The following is a 20612-nucleotide window of genomic DNA, read 5'->3' on the forward strand; positions in this document are numbered from 1 at the left end:
AAATATGAGGGGCTTTGATTCATTTGCTCGGTGGTACTTGAAATGTCTTAGAGGGCTTCACATTCACTGTCTTATTAGACTCTCACAATAGCCCGTTACAGGCAGGGATTGTATTTTCCAATCTTATAGAGGAGGAAATCATGATTGTTTTATAGTTTTCCCAGGCTTATTCAGTAAACGAGTGGGTGCCAGAGTTGACAACCCTTACCATTTCTAACTTGGATCTTGCATCTGAACTCCAGACGTGTATATGCAACCACTTCTCAACAATGGATGCCTAAGGAATCTCAAACTTAAAAACAAACTTGACATGTCTGTATGGGTTAAATTGTGTCCCTCCCCCTGAAAAAAATTATGCTGAAGTTCTAACCTCCAGTATACCTGTGAATGTGACCTTATTTGGAAACAGAGTCTTTGCAGATGCAATCAAGTGAAGCAAGGTCATTAAAGTGGGTCCTAATCCAATGTGACTGTGTCTTTTTTTTTTAACATCTTTGAGTATAATTGCTTTACAATGTTGTGTTAGTTTCTGCTGTATAACAAACTGAATCAGCTATGCGTATACATATATCCCCATATCCCCTCCCTCTTGCATCTCCCTCCCACCCTCCCTATCCCACCCCTCTAGGTGGTCACAAAACACGGAGCTTATCTCCCTGTGCTATGTGGCTGCTTCCCACTAGGGATCTATTTTACATTTGGTTGTGTATATATGTGACTGTGTCTTTTTAAGAAGAAGAGACAAACATACAGAGAGTGCCTTTAGATGACAGAGGCAGAGATCGGAGTGATGCAATTGCAAGCCAAGGAAACTCAAGATTGCCAGTCACCACCAGAAGCTAGGAAGAGGCAAGAAAGAACTCTATCGGAGTCTGAGAGAGGGCAGGGTCCTGCCAACACCTTGATTTCAAGCTTCTAGACTCCAGAATGTGAGTGAATACATTTCTGCTGTTTTAAGCCACCAGTCTGTGGTACTCTGTTACAGCAGCCTTAGGAAACTAATACAGTGGCCCAAACCTAACATTTCATTCTCTTCCAAACCACTGCTCCCATAGTCTCTTGTAAAGTAGAAGATGGCAACTTCATCCTTGATCTCAGTTTTGTTTCCTCTCTTGTTCACACTCCAAACCCAATCCATCAACACACTCTGCTGCCTTTACCTTCACAGTGTGCCTAAGTCCAACCACTTATCACCACCTCCACTGCTGCCACTCTGATCTGACCATCAGCATCTCTCTCACCTGGTTTATTGCAATAGTCCCTTAACGAGTGTCCCTGTTTCCACCCTTGTTCCTATACAGCCCGTTCTCAGGCCAGCAGCCAGCATGATCCTGTTAAAACTTAAGTCAGATCATGCCACCCTTCTGCTCATGACCCTTCAATGGCTTCGCAACCAACACAGAAAAAGGTAGAGTCCTTTCATTTGAATACAAGACCCTATATAAGCTGCATCCGCCAGCACTGCTTCCTGCCTCATCTCACCCCACTACTCCTATTCACTTCTCTCTGGACCCACTACCCTCCTTGCTGAGTCTGGATCACACCAGACATGCTCTGAACTCAGTCCTTTGGAGGGATTGTTCAAATCTCTAAGGGCTTTTCCCTTAGACACCTGCTTGTATCCCTCCCCTAGCTTCAGGATTCTGCTCATTGCCTCTAAGCTAGGCTTTCCCTACCCAACTTATTTAAAACGATAACTCTGCTTCCTCTGACCCTCCTATACTCTTTACCTTGCTTTGTTTATCTCCGTAGCACTCATGAATATCTTAACATTTCATATATGTGCTTTGCATTTGTTTATTGTCTCTCTCCTCATATTAAAATGTGCTGTATAAAAAAAATAAATAAAATTAAAAAAATTTTTAAAAAGAAAGAAAATAAATAAATAAATAAAATGTAAACCCTATGAGGACAGGGACATTGCCTTCTTCCCTGTCTCTGTAGCATCTAGAACCATAGGTAACATGTAAAGGAATGCAATAAATATGTGTTGAATAAGTGGATGAATGAATAGTCTCTTAAATCAGTCTGCTACTTTTTCCACTGACACAGATGACAAAAAAGAAATCCAGTGTCAATGACATAAATGACCAAACTAGGTTAGCTTTTAAAAAGCTAGTGAATGCATTCAATATACTAACAATTTATTTGCATTCCCCTGAATTAACCACCATAAAATATTTAGACAATTTAAATACCCTTGTCAGACTTACCTGAAATAACCAATAGATTCAAAAGTGGAAGAGGAGAAAGAAAAGAGAGAAGAAAGAGGCAGGAGGAGACCTTTTATAATTTATCAAGATGAGAGTTCTCACTATCAAAACAAAATGAACAAATACCGTAAGTAGATTTAAAAGTGAATGGTTTCAGGTGACATAGAATTGTCTGAAGGAGATTGATGCTAATTTGGGGAAGCCCTTACATCTTTCCTCAACTTTGTTTTAGCGAGTCATCTGGATTTCTTTTCTATGTTTGGAAACCAAATCTACTCAAATCTCTGGACTAAAAACATGTTATGGTTAGTTATTGGAATCTTAGCAAATTTAGCAATGATACCCTAGAGTGAAACAGTGCTTTTTTGGATTAGTAGCAAGCACAATTATACATTTATATTGAATTCTGTAAGAACTCAGTGGTGCTGATAAAATAAAAATCACAAATATCTTATTGGGTAAATATAATCTCCCTAACATAGGAGAATGTCCCAATGGAGAGGAATACTCTGGGCGATATGATAATTCAGGCCTTTGAAAACACAGAGGAAATAACACATGGAATGAAACAGTGGGAGAAAAACGCAGCTAAAAGCACACACTCAAGATCTGACAGGTTTACTGAACTTCAAAGGAGGCTCCACTAGGGCAAATCTGTAACACTGAGGTCAGCATCCTGGTGAGGAAAGCCTGGGACTCTGCAACATGGGATGCGGATGTTTGAACAGATACTGTCAAACACTGTGGCCCTCTGGAATTCCCTGAAATACTTGGAGCTGCAGAGGTGGCTCATCCCTCCTTATTTAGAGTTAGTACTTTCCCCTGCAGAGACCTCTGCCCGAGGACACGTCCCCACCTTTCTCCTGGACATCTCCCTCAGGGTAGCCCAGCTGAATTCATGTTGGGTCTGATAAAGAATAAAGAGATTATACCCCAAAGCAGTTGCAAAAATTAACTAGCACGTGTTAGCAGGAGCCAGGGGAGTACCAATGGCATTGGATTTGAAGGATGCTTGATCAAGAAAAGAAGAACATAAGACTGGATAAGAAAGAATCCCTTAACCCCAGGGGATGGTGCAGACCCCTCAGGGATGAGGATTTGGGTTCCAATACTGGAGAGATGACCAAGACCTGGAGAGGAAGGTGATAGCTGCTGGGGGAATTCAAGGTGGATAATCACAGAGAGATTATGAGCATCGGTTATGGTCCCAAGACCACCTGCAGTGCTGGGGTTAGTAGTTTGTCTGACTTCCTTGTTCTAATTCTTCCCTTAGGACAAGAGGCCCACAGGAACCCTGGAGAAGTGGCTCCTGTGACATGCATGGAGAAGTGGATTTATTTGGCACAAGGAGTGGAAAGTGGCAGTCACCAAGAGTGCTGTTCAGAATTCCAACAAAGAGCCAACCACAAGGAGTGCAGGTATCTGACAGCCTCCAGTTGCAGGTGCCTTCAATCTTCCTTTAGCTTTTAAGCCAGTGAGCTGAGGTCCTACTCCTTCTGGGCAATGCACAGCCAATGCCTGGAGTAGGTACAAGGGCTCATCTCTTCTAGCTAGTGTGGGATTCCTCTATGCGCAACCTTGGTGCTAGAGCTCCGTGGTGCGTTTGGTTGAGACTTTCTCAGAGCTGGAACCCAGTCTGGAACTCTTCCTGCCTACTATCACTTCCTTTTCCCTTTCCTCTTTATCTTTCATAGGCATTACTTCCAACAAATTGCTTGTAGTTTTGACTCTCTCTTGGGTTCTTCTTCCCAAAGGACCTACTGCCACAGGTCTGTAAATATGCTCCCCATTGATCGATGAGGATATAGGCTTGGATAAATGGACTCACCTCAAACCATACACAGCTCTTAATGGAATATATCTTCCGATTTGAATGTTTATTTAGTTTCATGCTGAATAATATCCATGAAACTATGCCTTTGATGTGCCAATTATACTTTCCTAATCAACACTGAAAGCATAACTGTAAAAAAAACAGTCTGCAACAACTCATACTCATCTAGCATTGGGAGAGAACGTAGCATATCCACGTGCTGAGAACTTATTTGTCCCATAAAAGTTTATTTGGCCAAGAGTTAATTTTTGAGATTTAGACAACTTTTCCACTCAAAAGAAATGGAGTAGCTATCATCTCACCAGGAAACCAAAGCAAAGGTATTGAGAAAAGTCAATGCCTATGGCTGCCAGACCCTAAAACAGACACCTTCTCTCTCTTATCTAAATAAGTGTCTAAATAAGACATTTATTTAACACGTCTGTCAAACTAGGAAAGGAGATAAATCCACTTTCCTGACCTCCAAATCAATGATCCATTTCTGTGGCCTCTTAAATGAGCATCTGCACCTTAAGAAATATTGAAGATAACATCTTACACAGAATGATGAAAGAAAATATTTTAACTATGTTTTATGATTTAAACTTAAAATGCTTTACTAATATTTAGTATAGGTTAACACTAGTTCATACATTTCATACACATAAATAGGGTATTAAGTTCAAAAATTGAGACAACTGTTAAAATAAATTGCCTAAAAGTAACAAATCTTTATTCAACCACTGTTAAATATTTTATATGCTTATGTATATAAATAAATGAATTTACTCACACTTCAAAAAATTTCCACACAGAAGTTTTAATGTATTCAGCAAGATGGCATAGTTAACGATCAATAACATGCATAATTTCATGAAAAAGCAATGCGGCCCAGTATACTGATGCATCAGAATGTCATTGCTTCAGCTAAACTGTACATTGACTCAGGACATCAGGGCTATTTAGAATGGCACATTAAACTATATACAGGGAATTCAACAATAGCCTTCATCTAGAATATCTCTCATACATACATATCCAAGGATAAAGCTTGGGGTTGGGAGACATGAAAAATCAAAATGCCACATTATATAGATACCTCCACCTCTTGTTAGGTTTACAACAGTAACTCATAATTTCTGGCCAAAACTACTAGCCATAGCCCTCCACTCCCATCATAATTATAGAAAAATGACAGTCTTTGACAATTAGTTCTTAGTTCTCATGATGCTTTCAGGATTATCTAAGTCAGTTGAGTGCACAGTGACATCTTTGAAAATGTTTGAATAAAGACCTAATGAGTTTACATGGAATGTTTAATTTTTATATGTATTATTTTCTCTGCTACAGAAGACTGATTATATAACATTTTTTGTAATATATTGATACATACATTTAATTAGTAGACAACATGTAAGGTTAAGATTCACTTGAAATAGATTCAGAGCTAGGTGAAAAACACCTAGCCATTTTATACTAGAAATTTTCAAGTGCTGATAAGATCAATTTTTATAGAATATATTGATTGGAACACAAGAGTAAGGTACTGTCATTAATATTCATTCATTCTCTAATTCAATATATAATTACTGAGTACCTGCTATTTGCCATGCTCTATTCTAGGCACTGAGGATAAAGCTGTAAACCAAACAAATAATTCCTTTCTATAAGTCTTACACTCCAGTGGAGAAGAGGATAAACAAAATATATATGTTATATATGCTATATTGAAAATATATGTCATAAGTGCCATGGAGAAAATGCAGAAAATAAGAACAGGGAGTGCTGGTGTGAGGTTCAAGTTTAAACTCAGTTCTCAGGGAGGGCCTCCCTGCAATGGCAACAACTGACTTGAGACCCAAACAGGGTGAGGAAACAAGCCATGAAAGACTCGAGAAAACAGGGCTCTGGAGAGAGGAACTTGTATTGACCTATTGCCCGGGGCACAGCTTAATACACGCTCACTCTAAAAAGCTGAGCTTTCCGAACATTAAAATACACACACACACACGCACACACACACACACGTATGTTCTAAAGATGATCACCTCTCTCCAAAACCCTGGACCCCTCCCCCATGAATACATTAAGTTGCCACCTAAGACACTGGTCCACTTAGTCACAAACTTGAAACATGATGTTGAGGATAGAACCTTTGTGATTATGACCCAGAATTCCAGATTCTGACATATGCAGAGGTGTAAATTCATACTCTATGTGAAAAGGTCTAATGGTATATCTCCGACTAGAGAACCCTTCTGATGTCAGTTCCAGGGGGTGATCAGAAAGCCAAGCCCATTCAGGAAAGGACTGACCTGATGCAAGGCAATGGAGCAGACTGAAGCCGCATGGTCCATAACCAGAATTAATGGACCAGAGAAATAATTCAGGCAGCTAAGCGCTCTGGAGAACTTTGCAGACCAAAGCGACCTAACTTTTTCCCTATCATGCAGGTTTCGCCTAAGTTCTTACAGCTAAACTCATGAGCCCTTGGTTGTGACAAAAAAGAAGTTCTAAAAGATGACATCTGTCATCAACAGTTTTGTGTATTCAACATTCTTCTAAAAACTTCTTTGGGAGAAAAGGGTCATATTTTTGGATATATAAAATATGTAAAATCTGGGAGAACTGAGTGATGCACAACCGTGAAGAGCCTGGACTTTGCAGCCAGACTGCTGAGGTCTAAATCCCAGCTTTCCTACTTGCTAGGTACGTGACCCTGGGTGTTCTTAAGGTCTGTGTTTTGGTTCCCTCGTCTTTAAAATGCAACAATAATATCTATTCCATACAGTTGTCACGATGACGATTAAATGAGTTAATATTTGAAAAAATGCTTAGAACACTGCCTGGCATATATTATGCCTATGTAAATGCTTTTTAAATAAAATAGAGTACATTTAAACTTCTTTTATAATATTACCTCCAAAGACTCACCTCCTGAACCTTCACCAAAGAAAAAAGATTTACTGGCATTTCCTGAGAGACTGTCTTTTACATAGAAATGTTTAAAGCAGAACTCTTATATATTATGAGTCTAGAAGCTCCAAATCTGTCAAGTTTATATCAAACCTTTAACTGAATTTCAAAGTAAATTGTATAAAAAATAGATGACCCCAAAAGATTATCAAATGAATACTTTATTAGAGTCATAACACTTATAAAATAAATTTCTTTTCATCATGGAGTTACCAGATCTTAAAACCAACCAACACTTCCTCATTTTTACAGCTAAGATATATAAAGAAATTCTCAAATGCCATAATTTTTGTTCAAGTGCTTTGTCAGTCAACTCACAAATCTAGATCGTGATTAATTTACAATTCTAAGTATTCACAGTTAGATGAGTTTTAGGCTTGGTTCTTAATGTTCTAGAAGCAATCCATTTAGAAAAGTGTCACCAAAGCAGATTCATGAAATCATTTAATTTAATGCCACCAAGCATGGACCTGTTATACCTTGGAAACAAAAATACTATCTCACAACTAAATCTAGCAGACTAACTTTTAACAATTCCAGCCGGAATGGACAATATATCCTTATGGCACATATATGACTCTGTAATATACAATTCATAATTCAGGGTTAAGAGTGTGGCATGGAGCTAGAAAAACCAGGGAAGTTGGATATTATAGAAAAGCTATGACATCAGTATAAAGTCACAAGACTGATATCCTCTTGCCACATAGTAAATATACCTTTTATCTCTGTAATTACATCACAAACCAAACCCTAATCAGATTCTTCTTTCTAAGGGATTATCACATAAACAGGATTTGATCATTGATCATTGATTATGCTACTCCTTCAAGATTGTTCTATGTTCCATGAAATCTAACAGCCCAGCTTCTACATGGCACTTGTAGTGGATGATTCAGACAAAAAGCAAACGGTTGAAAGTATAAAATATTCAAAAGCCCTCTTTTCCCAGAGGTAGCCCTCTTGAGGCAAGAGATAAGTATCTTGTTTGGACGGGTGGTGTGAGCTGGGGGCCTAACTCTAACTTGTTCTCCCCTTCAAGCCATTTTGGCATGTTACCACGACCAGGGTCTCTGAGGTGGGTTAAAATACTTTTCTGTGCTATTCATATTCAATAGATGTCAGGACTGTTCTCTAAACATGTGAGGATCTACAACTTTAAGTTATATTTCATACTCTATTCAAATTTAACTCAGAGTCATGTAAAAGAATTAGAAGTAAAAAGTTCACCCTTTGGGGAGCTCTACTGGGTAAAGCCTCACATATCCACACGTAAATATTTGTATATTCACGCACAGGGTAAACAGCTGTATTTGAAGCATAAATAAACCCAAAGTAAGACATCAGGAGCTAGATACCAGTTCCAGGAGTGGTTAGTGGTCTCCGGGGCTCTCATTTTAAGGATGCCAGATGAGCATTTTGCTCAGTTGTTAGGAAACACTTAGGTGGATTAAGCAACTAGGGTTCACTTCATAAATTACTTTTTCCTGTACCCAAGACTCTGCTTGAATTAGCTTGAGAAACTATAGCCCCTTCAAGGGTATGTGACCATTAACCTAAAGGCAATGTGATTACTGCATAAGACTAAATACTATGTGGCTTGTCTAATTCGCTTTCTACCTTTCAGGATCAGTTCAATAAAATGCAGAACCCATAACCAAGGTTTTACACCAGAGGTCAGCAAACGATACCCTGCAGCCCACAGGCCAAATCCAGCCTGCTGCCGGGTTTTGTAAATAAAAATTTATTGGAACACAGCTACACTCACTCGTTTACTTACTGTCTATGGCTGCTTTCATGTAGTAACAGCAGAGGTGAGTAGTTGTGACAGAGACTGAATGGCCCACAAAGCCTAAAATATTTACTACCTGGACCTTTAAAGAGTGTCGATCTCCGTTTTACACTAAAACAGAGTTCAGTGGGAAGTTTATTTGAAATGTGTTTTTCTTCAGGAGTCTGAGTTACCTATTAAAATTAAGGTTCAGGTAACTCAGTAACTAAACACAAGAGATACCCCTTTTTTCACGAACGATATCTGTGTATTTTATGGATGTGAAGGGAAATTTTCTTTAAAATAAGAAGAAAAAAAAAAGAGAAAGAGACAGATGTAAAACTAAAGGCTATTTCTCTGTTTAACATCATACTAAAATTAAAATTCCATCCATGAAATGAACCAAAACTTATACTTAAATTCTCTCCATATACTAAACAAATTACCTTGCGGATGCTGTTATATCTGGACAAAATGGTATCCAAATTGATCAGACATAAAGAGTACACAAATGAAACTAACACACAGGCAGTGAGTTTGTAAGGGGTGTTACGGTCGCCATCGTCGTAAAGCCAGACCCAAACTGCAACCGTAACAAGCTGTCGTCACAAAGGCAAAAATCTAAGAAAAAAGAAACAAGAATTCACATCAGATTTATAACCCTGACTTTAAGAAAACATTCGTCCAAAGGAACAACTGTCTGAAGACTGACCAGCCTACTTAAAGATACTTCAACGCTAATGAAAATCGTTTATATTCCTCTCTTTTCTTGATGATTTTATCCCCTCACACCATTAACCTTTCTTTTAAACGTTCTAGCCCCTAATAATTTTCTCATTTGTGGACAGCCTTAGGTTGAGCCTTTTTTCCCATACTGGACTCGCTTGTTAAGCAGTGGTGAAACCCCTAACATGGTACATATTCAAAACTTCACGATGAGACGTCTATTTGCACAGTGATCTCACAGCCAAGCAAAGTGCAGCTGTCAGGACTTGAGGATGTAACAAATCATTTCTGTGACAATGGAAAGTGACCTTAGAGCTGAAGAGAGAAAATCCACAGAAATGAATCATCAGATTGGCGTGGGAGACAGTCCTCAAGTCTGTACTTAGCTCTGAATCACTGTCCTTTATATTCAATAAGGATTTCTTTAGCACCAACTATGCATACATCGGTACATTTGGTACATATAAACAAATAATAGGTATTGTCCTCACCCTTTTGGGGTTTATGATTCATAGAAAACTACCAAAGCAGTTAAATATGTTAAAACATTATGATGTAGTACAGGAATCCTTTACAAGGAAACCAGAGCTCTGAGAAGGAATATCAGATCCACCTACAGAACATTTTTACAGCATAATTACCATTCTGCTATTTTCCCCACCCTTCTTCTCCTGGTTGTCTCTCTGATACATCTCTGATCTAGGCATTTTCTGTTGAATGAGAATGACCACTTTAAAGTACAAATGTGAATATTTAATTAGAACAAGAAATCACAACAACCACGAATTCTGAAAAGCTGACAAATGTCACAAATATTCCCAAATCTAAAACAACAATATTTTTGTTTTATGACCTGCCTGATACATCTTAGTTTTGGAAACCCACTTTCTTCAATATCCTTTTCACAAGACAGTGTGCTCTTCATGAGACAACGGCATTAGAGAGATTTCGTAATCTTGGAGAAAATCTAGTATTTCTTCTTCCATGGTTGATCAAAATTTGTTTTATTTCAATAACTTAGAAAAGTTTATTTCAGTTTTATACCGTATTTGTAATGACATGCAAACTGTGTAGGTCTGTCAAATTTGGGGAAACCCTCTATCACATTTCATACACGATTTATAAAATTTCAGGACATTTCAAAATTTCTTGAGCAATGATACCCTTAAATGATAAATCTCGAAGTGTAAATCTTAACTACACTCTGAGTTGCTCATAGGTAGTTACAATTGTCCTTCATGTCTTCTCTGCAGTGGCAGATTATGAATTTATGTTACCCTCCGTGATATCGGAATCCTGGGGGGCTGCATACACGTGGCTCCCCCCTAGTTCTGTTTATAGTACTGCTCTAGTTTGTGCCTTATCAGCACAGGAATTCTGATAAATTCCATCTCGAATGACTCCCATCAAAAAAAGAAAAAAAAAAAGCCTGGTGCATTTGTAATTATATGTTGAGTATACACCCGAAAGGAGAGAGTTTCTGTTTTGACTAGGAATTCGCTTATGCTTTTGTTCATCCGATGATCTGATCAGCGAGGTTGTTCCCCTGTTGTGAGTCAGCTCAGCTGATTTCACTCACCCACACTGGGCTGGCCTGGCCCCTGCATGAATGACCACTTTTGATACCTATTACTAGGGAAAAGGAGTTTTCCTCTCTTCTAAGGTATACTGAAATAAAAAGAAAAGTGAGGGACTCAATGGAATGTCACAAATGAATGGCTCATGCATTTAGTTTCTGTCATTAAAACTCAGAAACTAAAGATTTACTTCTACTGGAGTGTATGGATGAAATGGGGATTAATGTAGAACTTGAAGCATGTAGAGGTTTACTAGGGCAGCTTCACTTAGACAGAGAAAGGGAAGGACAAATCTCCCTAACCATGTCTGAAGTTACACCAAGTAGAAAGCACAATTAATTCTTTTCACAAAGTAGACTTTGTTGTGCAAGGTCAACTACTACCGCTGACAGGTATGATCTTACATGAATGTCAGCCTCCTGGTGCTTCAGTTTCATCATCCACAGCACTGGGGGTAACAACTTGGCTCATAAGGTTATTGTACGGATAATCAGCTATTATATGTCTAATGCTGATGGCTATTATTAAAGAAAACTATTGTTGCCGGAGGACTTTCTTGGAGACCTTGACAGGGGAGGGGAAGCGCTGGTAAACTGTGTTCATCAAACACTTACTGTGGCCGCCACGTTGATGTTATACTTGTCATCGTTCAAGAGCGGCTGCACAGCCATGGTTCGATTGCAACGTAGATCGTGCAGCGATGTGGCAGCTGCTTGCAGCAAAAAGGCTCCAAAGTAGAAGACGAACACTGTAAAATGGTAAGCGAGATCCTGAAAGAGGGCGGAAAAGGGAGACAGCTACAGTGAAAAAGAAGAGATTTTTCTTCCGTTCCTTATTTGAAATGAAGTTTACGTTCAGGAAAATTAGAACACTTCAACAGTCTTTAACTGCATTTGCCATTTCTCTTGGCTCCCTCAGCAATGTCAAGCTGTTAGAATACCAGTGAAAATCAACTGACCCGTTGTAATTGGCACAGTGGCAAACCTTCAGATCCACTGAATTTTAGAATAAAATATATAATTTCAGTTTAGACTAAGGTACCATAGAATTCCTGCCCTTAAAATTCAAGTAAAATAGCATTTAAATTACATCTTGTTAGAGTTGTAATATCTATTTTATTATTGTATATTATATAGTTATATAATTATATACACATTCTATAATCATTTTATTTTTGAGCAATTATTATTTTTATCCATTAGATTGTCAGCCCATACACTACGGGCCTATGAAATCACTGAATTCAATACCATATCTCCCGATAGTCTAAAAAACAAAACAAACATATACTTCTACAAAAAGCAGAGGAAATTTTCATACAAAACTCAGTTGTGATTAAGTTATTTATCTCTCGCTGCACGGATGTGACACACAACTCAAAATTCACATCGTCTTACGTGAGTTAATATACCATCAACACACCGCTGTGTATTTTTGTTAACAGTTCCTACAGCAGGTACTTACCATTTATTATTATACACCTTACAATCACCATTTGTTATTTCCATTTGAAGTTGTCATCTTAAAAGGAACGGGAAATGTCTGGTGACATGGCCTGCGACTCTCGGTATGATGTGCCTTCTTCACCAGCCTCAGCTGATGCCACCCTCTTTTTTCCCCTTTGAACGTCAGCCACTCTGGTCTCATCTTGGTCCCCAGGAATCACTCTATACCTCAGGGCTGATACTCTTTACGCATGGTAGCGTCTCTGACCGGAAAGAGTCTTCCCACAACCAATTACCTGTCCCCCAGCCCTCCACACCATCCCCCCCCAATAATACCACCTTTCTATTCCTGCCTAATTTTGCCTCCTTCCTCCTTTACAGGAGTATCAGAACTGAGTTGTGCTGAAGGCTTTCCCTGTCCAGTCCTGTTTCCTCCCCCTTCAGCTTTCATAGGTGTTACCATCCAATCAACTTCTTACACGTCCAGCTCTGTATGGATACTATCCAGCTATCCGTACTAGCCTTAGGGTCCTATGCGCTCTAGAGTGATGGAGGAAAAGACGTAGTAAGGAACTCATGGCAATGGTGGTGACAAAATCACTATGTAGGCTCCTGGGGTTCTAAAGTCAGGCATGTAAGTTGTACTGGGGAATTACACATCTTGGAAAAGCAGCTCCCGGTGTCCTCCTGGGCCCTTGGAGAGAAGAAACACTTGATCTTGAGACACCAAGTGACTAAGTATCTGGAACTGCTCATTATGAATGGAGTTCTATCAAAGCCACCAACTCATAAAGTCATAGCAACGCTTCTTCAGATGGGAAGGGCACAGCAGCGACCAAGCTGAGCTGGGCTAGAGGGCACAGGTCTGCTGCGCGAGCAGGTAGCGCAGGCCCCCGTGTCACCCACCAGGATGGGACTGCCCTCCTTCCTCAGCCCACACCTATGGCCACATGGGGGAGGGGAGCCCTTAGGTCCAGATGAAGGAGAAAGGAAACACCTGTACTTGTTTCTGATGGCACGCTATGCTGTTGCAAGGTGAAAAGGGACAGCAGCTGCATTACACGTGCATTATAGCCACATTCAGGGCTGGCTTTGAAAGACAGAGGTTAGGGGATATTTTCCCAGTGGATGGAACGACGAGTGGTGCAGCATGTCATACACTTTGTTAAGAAAGCAAAGCGGCCCAAGGTAAGAACATACAGAGACTTGTGGTCAGTGGTGAATGGTCTGGCAGGCTAGTCAGGGCCGTGGAGAATAAGAGGCTACAAGTTTAGAGACAAGGAAGTATGGAGCAGGGAGATGGACATATGGGATTAAGCATACAGTGTGAAGTGTGACCTTTCTGTTACATGGTCACGCCCACCAGAAGCATCCACCATGGGATGGCACGTAGAGAAAATGACCTGGCCAGCTGATGCAACCAGCCTTTGTCACCAGCTACCCGGTCAGTGGCATTATGGGTACAAGAACAGAGTGGTCATGGCTGGGAGGAGGAGGCTATGTCGAGGCCCAATAGCACGGACTCCCAATTGCCAAAGCTGACCTAGCTACCACCTTTTCTTAATGCTGAACCTGCCAGCAACAGAGACTGACTCTGAGATCCTGATATGGCACTATTCGCACCTGGTACCAAATTGACGGAACTCAGTTCCTACCTCCCTGGGAGACATAATGGTTCATTCTCACAAAACAGACACTCATTCTGAGTATGGATTTGCTTTTCTTCCCTGCAGAACCTCAGCCTCCAAGACTATCCAGGGACTTACAGAATGCCTGATTTATAGGCATCTACTCAACACAGCACCTGACCAAGGGACCAACTTCTCAGCAGAGGAGGAGTGGGAATGGGCCCACGACCATGAGTTGCCTTGTATGCTGCACCATCTAGAACCCGCTGGCCTGACAGCACGACAGCATGGCTGGCTGAAGGCACCCCTGGAGGCACCACCCTGTGAGGATGTGTGGCCATCTTTCGGGATGCGATACACACAGTGAAAACGAGTTTTCAGTATGGTGTTGTGTCCTCATTGCAAGAGTGAGAACCAGGGGGGGAAGGAGTTTCTCCTCTTACTGTCATCACTCCCACTGACCTGATGAAAGACTGTGACTGCTGTCCCCACAACTCTGGGCTCTGCATGATCAGAGGTCCTGGTCCCCGGGGCATGTACTCTTGCTAGAGGATACAGTAAGCATCCCCTTGAACTATGAGCTATGGCTGCTGCCTGTGTACTTTGGATTCTTTGTGCTCAGGGATCAAAAGGCAAGAGGAGGAGTCACCATCTTGACAAGAGAAGGTAGGGTTGCTGACACACAGGAGGGCAGGAAGGAGTCAATGTGGAACTCGGGTGATCTACTTGGGGCCCTGTTAGAACTCTCTTGCCCAACTGTGACTAAAATGGAGAACTGCAGCAATACTGGCCTGAAAGGATAAAGTTACCAGGGGGCTTACACTCTCTCACGAGGGAGGGTTTGCATGACACCACCAGGTAAACCTCGGAGACCAGCAGACATGAGTGCTGAACAAGAGGAGTTTAAAATGGTCAGTGGAGGAGGGCGGTGACCAAGACCAGCTGTGGCTCTGAGACCAACTCCTGTCAGAGGGGCTGCAGTTTGTCCCTCTAGCCTCTCTCTTTTAATTTCTGCTTCAGGAAGAGAGGCACCCTGGAACCCCGGAGGAGCGAGGCCGCAAACACGTATGGCGAAGTGGAACCACGTGGTGCAAGAAGAGGCCTAGAGCATCCACGGCACGCGCTGCACACGTGTCCCTTCCAGAAAGAACCTGACATTCTGCTGTGGGGAGCAGAGTTAGCTGACAGCTTTGGCTTCAGTGGATTTGAGATCTGCTGCTGTGTTTGAACTAAGGTCACATTCTTCCTGGGCCGCCCTCAGCCAGTGATGGCCCAGTGCGGTTACTGGTGCTTGGCCACTTTCCCCCAACACAAGAGTCTTAAAGGGAAGGCTGTGCTCTGGAGCTTCTCACTAATTTGGCCAAGACTTTATCACTCTCTAAGACTTTTTTGCTTTATCCTACATCCTCCCTCTTTTGAAGGTGTTATTTCCTCCCCTTTCCCTCAAAAAAAAAAAAAAATCTCTTATACTTCTAAATCCATCTTAGAGTCTGCCTCCCAGTGGCCCAGAGAGGATACGTACGCTCTTCTTATTCCCTTCTTGGCCATTAACATAATTATAATTGTTCTGTCAGTTGTGTAATCGTTTCCTCACTGCCACTGTCTACTCCAACAAACTCTTTGAGAGCCACTACCATGCCTGTCTTGTACACCATTGTATTTCTAGGTCTTAACATAGGATCAAGCATATACTAGGTGCTCATTAAATATCCCCCATCACTGGAGAGCTACACCCACATTTACATTTGGCTACCCTGGACATCTTATTCTAATTCCTGCTATGTGTGGGATGTGTGCACAAAGGTCTTCCTCACTCACAATTTCACTCATTGTTTTGGACAATGCAGATTATTTGCTCTAAGCCAGAGGTTCTCAAAGGTTAGTGTGTATCAGAAGCACCTGAAGAGCTTGTTAAAACACAGACTACTGGGCACCAACCCCAGAGTTTCTGACTCTATGTGTCTGGGTGGAATCTGAGAATCTGCATTCTTAACAAGTTCCCCTGCGATGCTGGTGCTGCAGGGCAGGGACCACCCTTTGTGGACCACCTGTCCGAAGCCCTTGGCCCTCCCCCGTTAGCAGAGGACCCCTTCCCCTTTCTGAGTCTCCGTCACATGCTCTTGCTTTTCTGCCAATCTTCCCAACACTCACGCACCCCCGAGTGCAGCCCACCTGTCGTCACCTCAAGTAAACTCAGCCTCAAGCATGCCTTGAATATTTTCAGCAGCAGGTAACTCTTTCCCACATTCTTATCTCCAGCCCATGTTCTGCTTCTCAGCTCAAGGTCAAACTTTCACTATTAAAAAAAAAAAAAAAAAAAAAAGCCACGCTGTATATAGGGGGATCCTGTTTTACACAATGGCAACATGAAAAAGGGATAATAGTCCCTCTGAGCTGTAGTCTTCCGATTTGTAAAAATGAGGACAACCATCGTTTTCCGTAAGGTCAAATAGGTAAATGAATGTGGGGACAGAAAACATAGCTCAGGACATTTTAAAAATATTAAGTGATTTCCACACTAGGCAGATGGTCACGTGTGCCAGCTACACTTTTGGGGAAGAAAGGGAAGAAACATGTTTAATTGTACAAGGCCTTTTTTTTTTTGGTATCTTTTATTTCTCTAACATATATCTCTCCTTAACACTCCATCTTCCAAAAAGGGAAAAATAAATATGACATCTGTTTAAAGTTAGGTGAAATGGTATTATTGCCGGTCCATATAAAAACAATGAAGAAAAAGCATCTCAAAATTAAAATCTGCTGCTTTCCTCAAATTAGAAGGGGGCAAGTTTTTAGCACTTAATATGTGTTATTACATATCATATTTTTATTTCACCATTTACACCAACACTAGAAAGCTTGGGAAAAAATACTGAGGACATCAACCATGAATACTAATTTAATCTCATGATCAACAAAAACTAGAAGCTATACATACTGTAGGTAATCTCACAATGAATACTTCTAGAAAATAAATTCAACACGCATTCTTCCTTCACGCATGGCATACAGGCGACATTAAACTGTTATCACGGGGTGGGTGGGAAGCAATAATTTTTTGAGCAATTAATGTCTAACAATTCCAGAATGCAGCAATTAAAACTTGTTACCATCTGGTGACAACTCCATGATATGCATGGCTCAAAAATTTACCTGGCTGAGAGTACACAAGATAAATTTTAAAATCTATCAAAAGCAGCCATGCGGTCAAAAATGACTAAGTATGCAGAAAATCACAAAAGAATAGGGAAAACAAGGGAGCCCTTTCTAAATACAATGTTAGCGTATAAGCAAATTCCTTGAAGGCCAGAGTTGGCTCTTTGAAAGTATGTCCACCATATGACAAGATTGTGTACTAACAACCACTGTACTGTGTCCTGTGTGTCGCTGTCCCCATTCTTCCCTCAGTAAGAGTGGACTACTCCAGCTAGAAAGCCGTAAGATAAACTTTGCAGGTGACCTATGGAACAGATTGGCAGTTTCAATTGTCCCTTTCATAAAGTGGTTTAATTAAAAAAAAAAAAAAAAAAACCCAACGTTTTATTGTCTGAACATCAGATACAATGCTACAAATTGGAAAGAAATACAAATGTGGAAAACCTAATTAAACCTAATAAATTTAGGAAACCTAGTATTAATGCTTGTACTCAATACCGAAGATAAGACTCAATATAAGCAAAAGGAAAGAAGAGGGTATGGACATATGTCTAATAAAACCAGGAGTGATATTGGAAAAATATTTAAACATTGGTAAGGCGTGTGCATCAACCAGTTAGACAGAACGTTGAGCACTGCAGGATCCTGGAGACTCACTACTTTTCCAGATATTAACTCTTTTGTTGCTGGGCTATTAGGAGGTCCAGGAAAGTCTCAAAGAAAGGGCCAGGGTGAGAGGGAGCAAAGCACTTAGGAAGAGGCAGTAGACTGGGGAAATGGCTACGTATTAACCAGTAGCAAAGTACCAGTAGGGCTATACTACTGGTACATCCTGGCCAAATACCATCTTCAAGCCTGATATTAAAAGAGCCTGGTGGCACTCACCAACATTAGGGATTGACTGATTCATTCATGCATTATTTTAGGAAAGCCAGGCATTTAGAAAAAGGAGATTAAGCATCTATTTGTAACTTAAATTGGGATTTTTGATCTTCGTCACTTGAGTAATTATTAGAAATATTTTCTCATCGTTAATGAGAAATCAAGGCAAAAATGCAGAAATACATTGTATCAGCAACCTAAGAAATAGGACTTTCGAAGTTTCAAACTCCAAGCCTCAGCGTGTTTAAGGACTTATGATGATTACTGATCACTTACGATAAATCAGACACAAAGCTGAGCACTTTATCCTACATGAATTCCATTATTCCTTGACAGTATCTGGTGAGGTTGGTATTATTATTACTGTTTTTACAGAGGAAGAAATGAGGTTCAATATTTTGCCCAAGGCTACATGGTTAGTAAGCAAACCAGACTAACCTCAAAGCCTGTGCATCAGTATAACCACCACACTACACTCTTCCTCCTCAGCTCTACACTAACCCATGCCATCTGCCCCGGGCCGATTGAATGGACAGCCACGTTTGCTTAGACTTCACTGCTGATAACATTTGGGATGATGGTTCTCTTTATGGTCTATAAATAAGACAAGAACAAATATCATCCTTGCTGCTGAATAAAATACTACCACACCGGAAAGGAACATACATAAAGCCCGACTGAAGGTCTGATTTAAGTTCCTAACCACCAAAGTGTGAAGGAAACCTAATGGTGGTTCTTCATGAACTTCATTAAAGCACTGTCCACCATGCATTGGAATTCATGCTCCACTGGGGACCATTTTGAGACAGTCCCAGAGAATGAATAACCACAAACGTGAAAGAGGCTCCCTATATTATACGAGAAAAAGGGAAAGTAAGTTGACCCAATTTAATGGTGTCATAATTTTTAAAATGGTGTCGATCGGAAATTCATTTCTTAAAACGTAGCAATTCTTGCTAGTCTAGGACAGGCATTGAAAATAAATATAAAATATCCTCTTTCCTTTTCTAAGTATTTGGAGAGTAAAATATAGAGCTACTTGTTTTCTGAAAAGAATATATGTATTTAGTATCTGAAGCAGGAATCAATGGAAAATTTTAAGATATATGGCACAGTATCCATCTCCCAAAGGCATCTGTTCAATAGTTCAATAACTGTAATGTGATTCATTTGTTGTATGAAATAAAAACAGTCTTTGCGGAAAGGTCATCTAACTCATAAAGGAATAAGAGAGAGATGGCTCGGCTCCGTCACCACAGGATCTGAACGAACTGGGACCCTGCTGTCCAGCAAGGCCGGCCACATGGCAGCACAGCGGCCTCTGTGCTCTGACCTTTTCTCTCCCACTAGAGGCAACAGATAGAACAGGGCATCCAGCATTTCAGGACAGAATGAGATATATATAAATTTCTCACATTTTCCTGAAAGAGACTTAAATATCCCTTACCAGGAAGTTCCAATTGGCATTAATCTGAGTCACCACGCCAGACAGGAACACGCCCAGGAAGAGGAGGGAACAGATGAAAGCCGTCACAGACACGAACATGACCCATCCTTGCAGCAGAGGTAGAGGAACGTTGGAGGAGGCGACCAGGATCCACACGAGTCCCCCGAACACCTAAAGGGAAAACGAAACACGGTAATAGGTTTGGGCCACAGAACTGAACATGCTTGCATCGGGCTTACCACTGCCTTTGCTCCTCCCCAGACCCCTGCACGTGTTCCTGCAACCCCGCCAGCGACTTGTCTCTATGGTTACTGGAGAGCTTTCTTCTCTCAGGTGTAGGCCAGCACTGCTACTCTGGGACCTGATCTGACTCCACGCCTATTTCTGCACACCTGCCTTCCTGTTGGACTCTCATCCTCAGCCCACGGCCAGGCTCAGTATTCTTTCACCATCTAAAAGCATTTCCCTTTAAAAGAACTTGAAAAAGAATAGATACATGTATATGTATAACTGCATCACTTTGCTGTACACCTGAAACTAACACAACATTGTTAATCAATTATGCTCTAATAGAAAATAAAAATTTAAAAAAATAAATAAAGTATTTTCCATTGACCCCGCTGCCTCTCTAACTACTGCCCTCTCTAAGGGTTTCCCTTTTCAGTTCACCATTTTTACCAATTCATCTTTGCTAGGCCTCCGCCTCCTCTCCTTGCTGTTACTCTTCAAACCACTGTCCACTGGCTTCTGCTTTCACCATTTCTCAGAGGGGCTATTAACAAAGATCAGCCATAACGTCCTAACTTGTCGCTTCTAATGGCCATGTTTCAGTCCTCATCATGACCTACTTGTACAGGTGAGATTATGGCCTATATACAGAATAGCAGCTATTGTACACGACAGTAAACAATAAAATCTTCCATCATTTACTGACACTCTTCCATGTGCTGGGCATGAGAATAGGTACTTGAGATATTC

At 40.8% G+C, this 20612-nt stretch overlaps 1 protein-coding gene across 1 annotated transcript in view; it reads right to left on the reverse strand.

Annotated features, from left to right (window-relative positions):
• Positions 1-4821: 4821 nt before the first annotated feature.
• MAL2 (mal, T cell differentiation protein 2) overlaps positions 4822-20612 on the reverse strand; it is a 28055-nt gene continuing 12264 nt past the window's right edge. The window contains exons 2-4 of the mRNA XM_059901767.1: positions 19635-19805; positions 11691-11846; positions 4822-9394 (exon numbers count right to left, since the gene is read on the reverse strand). Coding sequence (XP_059757750.1) covers positions 9323-9394; positions 11691-11846; positions 19635-19805 — 399 coding nt within the window. The 3' untranslated portion in view covers positions 4822-9322. The remainder of the gene's footprint in view (positions 9395-11690; positions 11847-19634; positions 19806-20612) is intronic.

The sequence above is a fragment of the Balaenoptera ricei genome, chromosome 17 (genome assembly GCF_028023285.1).
Source record: "Balaenoptera ricei isolate mBalRic1 chromosome 17, mBalRic1.hap2, whole genome shotgun sequence".
Taxonomy (NCBI): domain Eukaryota; kingdom Metazoa; phylum Chordata; class Mammalia; order Artiodactyla; family Balaenopteridae; genus Balaenoptera; species Balaenoptera ricei.